Below are 5,413 nucleotides of genomic sequence, written 5' to 3' on the forward strand. Positions count from 1 at the left end.
CTGATGCAGACCCTGTTTCCTTTCCAGCACTTGTCTAGGACGATCCCGACTTCGGTTAACCCGAATACATGACGGATCAGATGACAAATTTGCTCTTTTACATTATATTTGCAAAACGCCTTACTAAGACAAATGGATCACGTTATGCACCATAAACCTAACTCGATAAATGGATGTTTAATTTTCATCTTGCATGGAAATCAACACTAAATCCAACTTAACATCAATTACTTGATATTTGGATAAACAACCGACATAAAAAGCTCACATGTTAGGTTCAAACTTGTGGATGCGCATTCATGCATTTACCCGTTTTATCAACTTTTGCATTTAACCAACCAAGATCGAACAGTAGAGGCCGCTACCGCGGATGGGATTGCGTGTCCGATTAAAGGGCTTCCTAATACGTACCTTCACCTCTTACTCAGAAACTTTGGATTTTGGACGACCTTATCCAGGGCGAACGAGAGTTATTCTAGAGATAGGATGCTAAGGAGGGACGATTCCTTATCTTTAGTACCTATGTCAAACACCACTTTTTGCCTTGATTGACCTAGGTATAAAGTGGATTCGAACGGGTTCCAAGCATCCCACAAATGCTTGGTGGCGACTCCGAACATCTCTTGCATCGTTTCGAGACCCTTGCCGAGATGAAACCGACCAATCTAAAACGATCCGGTTGAAAGCATTTTTACGCCGTCGAGCATGGCTTTCAAAAGACCGCTGCATGTCCACAGATTGGGTTGACATGCAGGTGGCCCGTGACTACAGACCGGTAGGTGGCCCACGCCCGCAGACCGGCATGTGGCCCATGTCCACAGATAGAATCACCTGTTTTTTTTGTTGCAGTTAAAACGAATGATCTCCGTAACTGAGACATGGTAAAGAAGTAAAATCTCTACTGTCAATGCTATGACATAGAGCTTCAGGAAGACAGGTTCAGGATTACAATGGAAAACTCATATCATTATATTGAATGCTTGTTACTACCATACTTGGGTGCAAAGGAATAATGTCGGGATGGATGTTGTACTACTAAGGCCTGAAAGGCTGAAATGGTTATGAAAATCATCAAAGAAGAAGTCAGACAAAGGCTCAAACTCAATACTGATAAAACAATGAATCATAGAGATAGAGATTAGTGAAGGAAATTGGAAATGTTCATTTTGCCTTATTCTGTTTTGTAGTAGATATATTAGCCTTGTAATTATCTCTTTGATATTTCAATATAACTCACATTTCACCAAAATAATAATAATAATAATAATAATAATTTAACTTAATAAGTTAATTAACACGTTTAATATAAGATAATCTGATGAACTGAAGAATAGGTTCTAAAGTTATCTGAACAGTAAGTCTTATGAGAGAGCGTCTCCCACTAATTTAGTGGGAGACATAATAGGGAAAAAAGAAATCCAGTGGGTTTCTCACTCCTATCATGTAAGAGGTCTCTCAATAACGCTATTGAGAAACCTTCTCTCCAAAATTTTTGTGTTATCTGAATTAACTTATAAGATCTGAATTGAGTTTACCTGAGTCAAATTTTTTTTAATTTCATAGGACATATAAACCGAACTAATGTTATTGGATCTGAACTTATCTATATCAAAACTAGAAATGACTCTAACGAAGTGATTGTAAGTTTAAAAGAACAGGTGGGCTTAGTTCATATATAACACAAACCCAGCCGAGGGTCCGAGTTTTGTAAGGTTGGAAAAAAAAGGAGGGATACCGGATAAGAGTAGATAGATAAAAATAACTGGATTAGCCGAGGAAGTCGAAACTGCTCCTTGATTGATTGCTGTTTATGGCGTCTTCAATCACTACTACTTGCCAACCCAGGTCTCTTTTATCTTTCCCTTTTTCTTTCATATCTCCATTACATTTCTAGCTATTTTATCACTTCAAGCTTCTCTCATTTTTACTAGTATGCTTTCTGGATTTTCTTTTCTTTTTTCTAATTTCTGCATTTTGAGGTCTGGGTTTTTGTGGGTATACTACTTATAGAAGGTTGGAAAGGTGAATTACTTGTGTTTTTCACATTTTGTAGCGACACGGGTTTTACGAGTTTTCTAGTTTAGGACTTTATGTGCCTGCAAATTTTGCTGAATTCTGAGTGAAGTATCCACATTCAGTATTCTGTTGAGTGAAAATTTGTGAGTGAGTTGAAACTAGGGCTACAAGCGATGACAGCTTGAATTGTAGCAGCCTATTACAACTATATGGGGTTTGGAAACAAAACAAAGCTGTTTTTGAGGAATTTATAGACAGTAATGTACAATAGAAACGAAGATATCAACATTATAATCACACTCCAGATTCAGAGTTAAATAGACACTAATGTACAATAGAAACAATGTCAGCTACCGTAAATGGTTGTGTTGAGGCCGTGAAGTGGTGGCAACGGAGTTGGTTGGGTGAGAGTGGGTCGGGTCTTACAGTTGATACAGTTTGAGGGTCAAGTTGGATTAGAACAATCTCACCCCAAAGGATCCTCTCCAACAGCCAGGAGGTCTATTACCTCACCTATGGCTAACTTTTACTCCCAAGCTCATCCAAGGCTCCATATTTTGTCATATAAAGTGTCGGAAGGATGAAAGTAAAGAGTGAAAACAAGTTATTTTCTTTCTTCCCATCATTTTACAATATAATATATTAACCCTTGGATCACATTTAGAGGTCCAATTGGCCATAGTTGAGGTAATGGACTCTCACTAGATATGATCCTTTGTACTAACTAAAAAAATGATCTTAAATGACATAAACGTTAATTTCCTATTGGAGCAAAGATGGTACTTGCTTTTGGAAAGTTAACTTGGAAGACTTCTTATACCACTTGCCGGCTTGCTGCTGTGATATTAGAGGACATCACCGCGAAGGTTTCCTTAAGAAGTTCAGCTACTTGCTTTTCTTTCGGTAAGAACAGCTTTAGCTGCCAGCTTAGGCTAGGTACGACTCTTGAGAGTTCCTCTCACTTAGAAAAGGCTTTAGTTTAAAACTGATTTCAAAGAATTAATCTCCCTAAACACTCCAAACAGGTTTACTCTCTTAAATTAAAATGAAAAAGAACTGAGCAAGGTTTTCATGGGGGCATTATCTCGTTGCCAACTTGATGACATAGTTTTTTGGAACCAGTTTTTGAAAAACTCCGAATAAAAGCAGTGGGAGACTGTGAATGAATATATGGCTAGTGATTGATAATTGATCAGAAGTATAGTACTTTGGCATATAGTGGATATGGTTTTAGTTTTTTTTTTCCCTTCAATCATGATATCTATTAATATTAATTTGAGAATTGCAAGGTTGGTACTTGTTTATATTTTATAAGTTCAATGAGCTACCATAACTTTGCATGCATCAAGGAAAATTTTCTTTTAAAAAGAGTCCATGTGTTTTATTTCAACTTCCTTATAAATATTAGTATTTTAATTTCTCTTTATCATGCGAATGCGAATATTTGTTTTGGTAATTTATAGTCTTTTAATATATTTGATTATGAGGTCGGTGTACTTTTCTGATTCGCATCAAAGTTCCAGAACTAGTGAAACATATTCAAACTGCCATCTCTGTTGGTTAACTTTCTTGGTCATGTTGCCATTGTGAATTAAGTGGATATATGATGTCATTTGCTCTGCGCATCTGCCTACTTCATGTGAGTTTTTGAATCTGAAATCTTCTGTTCATTAACTGTACTTTTTTTTTTGCTGTTTCTTAGCCCCTTGAGATCTTCATTTTTTGGCGAGAAGAAGGGGTTTTTGGCGAGTAGTCCTGTCACTCATATAGGTTTCTGGAGGAAGAATGTGGAATGTAAAGAATCACGAATAGGAAAGCAGCCTATTGCTGTGCCAGCCAATGTTTCAGTTACCATGGATGGGCAGGATCTGAATGTGAAAGGTCCTCTTGGCCAACTATCAATAACTTATCCACGCGAAGTAATACTTCAGAGGGAAGAATCTGGATCTCTGAGGGTCAGAAAGGCAGTGGAATCTAGAAGAGCTAATCAAATGCATGGACTTTTCAGGTTGGTTAATTGTTTGATATGCATCGTAATGAATGAATACCTGTAGGATGTAGTATAGGTCTATATTAGTCAGACTCGGGTTTGCATAGATTCAAGTGTTGAACTAGCGATGACTCAAATTTTGCGACGTGGGATAAAGATTTGGGTACGGAGATACTTCTTCAAAACAGAATATTAAATAAAATACAAAATACTTGGACTCGAAAAAAACGTGCACTATATTCAAGCCTAACTTTCTATCTTTGTTAATAGTGCGGAGAAGTGTCATGTTTCTAGAGTATCATGTTGAGCATGGACCCCAGAACTGAACACACGAAATGACAGCAATACATGTCATAATGGACCTGGTAGCTCATGCATTTCACATGGGTTGTATCTAATTGCTTGTCTGAACTTAACGACGTTTTTCAGGACCCTAACTGACAACATGGTGGTCGGTGTATCTAAAGGCTTCGATAAGAGACTTCAGCTGGTGGGGGTTGGGTACCGTGCAACTGTGGAAGGGAGAGACCTGGTACTGAATCTCGGGTTTTCCCATCCAGTGAGGATGCCAATCCCAGCTGATCTGAATGTGAAAGTTGAAGAAAACACCAGAGTAATAGTAAGTGGATATGACAAGTCTTCTGTTGGTCAATTTGCGGCATCAATCAGGAGCTGGAGACCCCCAGAGCCTTACAAGGGTAAGGGTATCAAATATGCTGATGAAATTATCCGTCGAAAAGAAGGTAAAGCAGGGAAGAAGAAATGAAAAGATGTGTTCCTTGTGGCTTATCTTTTGCATTTATTCTCTTTCTGGAAAGTAAAATTCTGTAATGTTCCCAGAAAAATAGCAGCTTTTTCGCCTCTGCGTCGTTTTATTTTTTCTCTTCCTGTAAGTTAGTGGCGTTTTGCTTGATGTTGGGATGATTCTGTGCGTTTTGTTGCACCTTTTGCAATGCCTGTAGAAATGTATTAATTGTTGACGTCAAAGAAAAGGATAATGAACTAAGCCTCAACAACTCCGATGGTCTTCAACCTGAATGGCGTTTACACACTAATCACAAATTCACAATTGGGTTATGATCGCAGTTATTCGCAGATGGTTTTTAAACACAAATTGATATGTGGATTTTGTGACCCTGAAACCATGTTTGTTTTGGTATGTCTTGGTCTTTTGCTTAAGTAAGGAGGTTACGGGGACGTAATCCTTCTTTTAGGGGGGTGGGAAGCAAAAACCTTGTGTTTGGGACGTTTTGGTGACATTTAGGATGATCGATGATAGTAAGAAGGAGCTTTGTTAAGTTTGCTTGTTTAATTGGACTAATGGACCGTTTTAGGAAGGTTGGGGCGGCGTGGCATTTGTTGTCATTAACTCCTCGAGTGGCTTTGAGATATAGTTACCCAACGTGG

At 38.2% G+C, this 5,413-nt stretch overlaps 1 protein-coding gene across 1 annotated transcript; it reads left to right on the forward strand.

Annotated features, from left to right (window-relative positions):
• Positions 1–1,642: 1,642 nt before the first annotated feature.
• LOC141623874 (large ribosomal subunit protein uL6c-like) lies at positions 1,643–4,998 on the forward strand. The gene is made up of 3 exons (XM_074440025.1): positions 1,643–1,845; positions 3,719–4,024; positions 4,436–4,998. The coding sequence occupies exons 1-3, from the start codon at positions 1,811–1,813 to the stop codon at positions 4,770–4,772; spliced, it is 678 nt and encodes a 225-aa protein (XP_074296126.1). The 5' UTR covers positions 1,643–1,810; the 3' UTR covers positions 4,773–4,998.
• The last annotated feature ends 415 nt before the right edge of the window (positions 4,999–5,413 follow it).

This window comes from Silene latifolia, chromosome X (assembly GCF_048544455.1).
Source record: "Silene latifolia isolate original U9 population chromosome X, ASM4854445v1, whole genome shotgun sequence".
Classification (NCBI taxonomy): domain Eukaryota; kingdom Viridiplantae; phylum Streptophyta; class Magnoliopsida; order Caryophyllales; family Caryophyllaceae; genus Silene; species Silene latifolia.

What these genes read in the sequence shown, in the direction of transcription:
- LOC141623874 (XM_074440025.1), top strand. Translation starts at nt 1,811, where the DNA reads ATGGCGTCTTCAATCACTACTACTTGCCAACCCAG. An exon ending in ACTACTACTTGCCAACCCAG is followed by an intron (nt 1,846 to 3,718) that starts GTCTCTTTTATC and finishes GCTGTTTCTTAG; the next exon opens with CCCCTTGAGATCTTCATTTT. An exon ending in CAAATGCATGGACTTTTCAG is followed by an intron (nt 4,025 to 4,435) that starts GTTGGTTAATTG and finishes GACGTTTTTCAG; the next exon opens with GACCCTAACTGACAACATGG.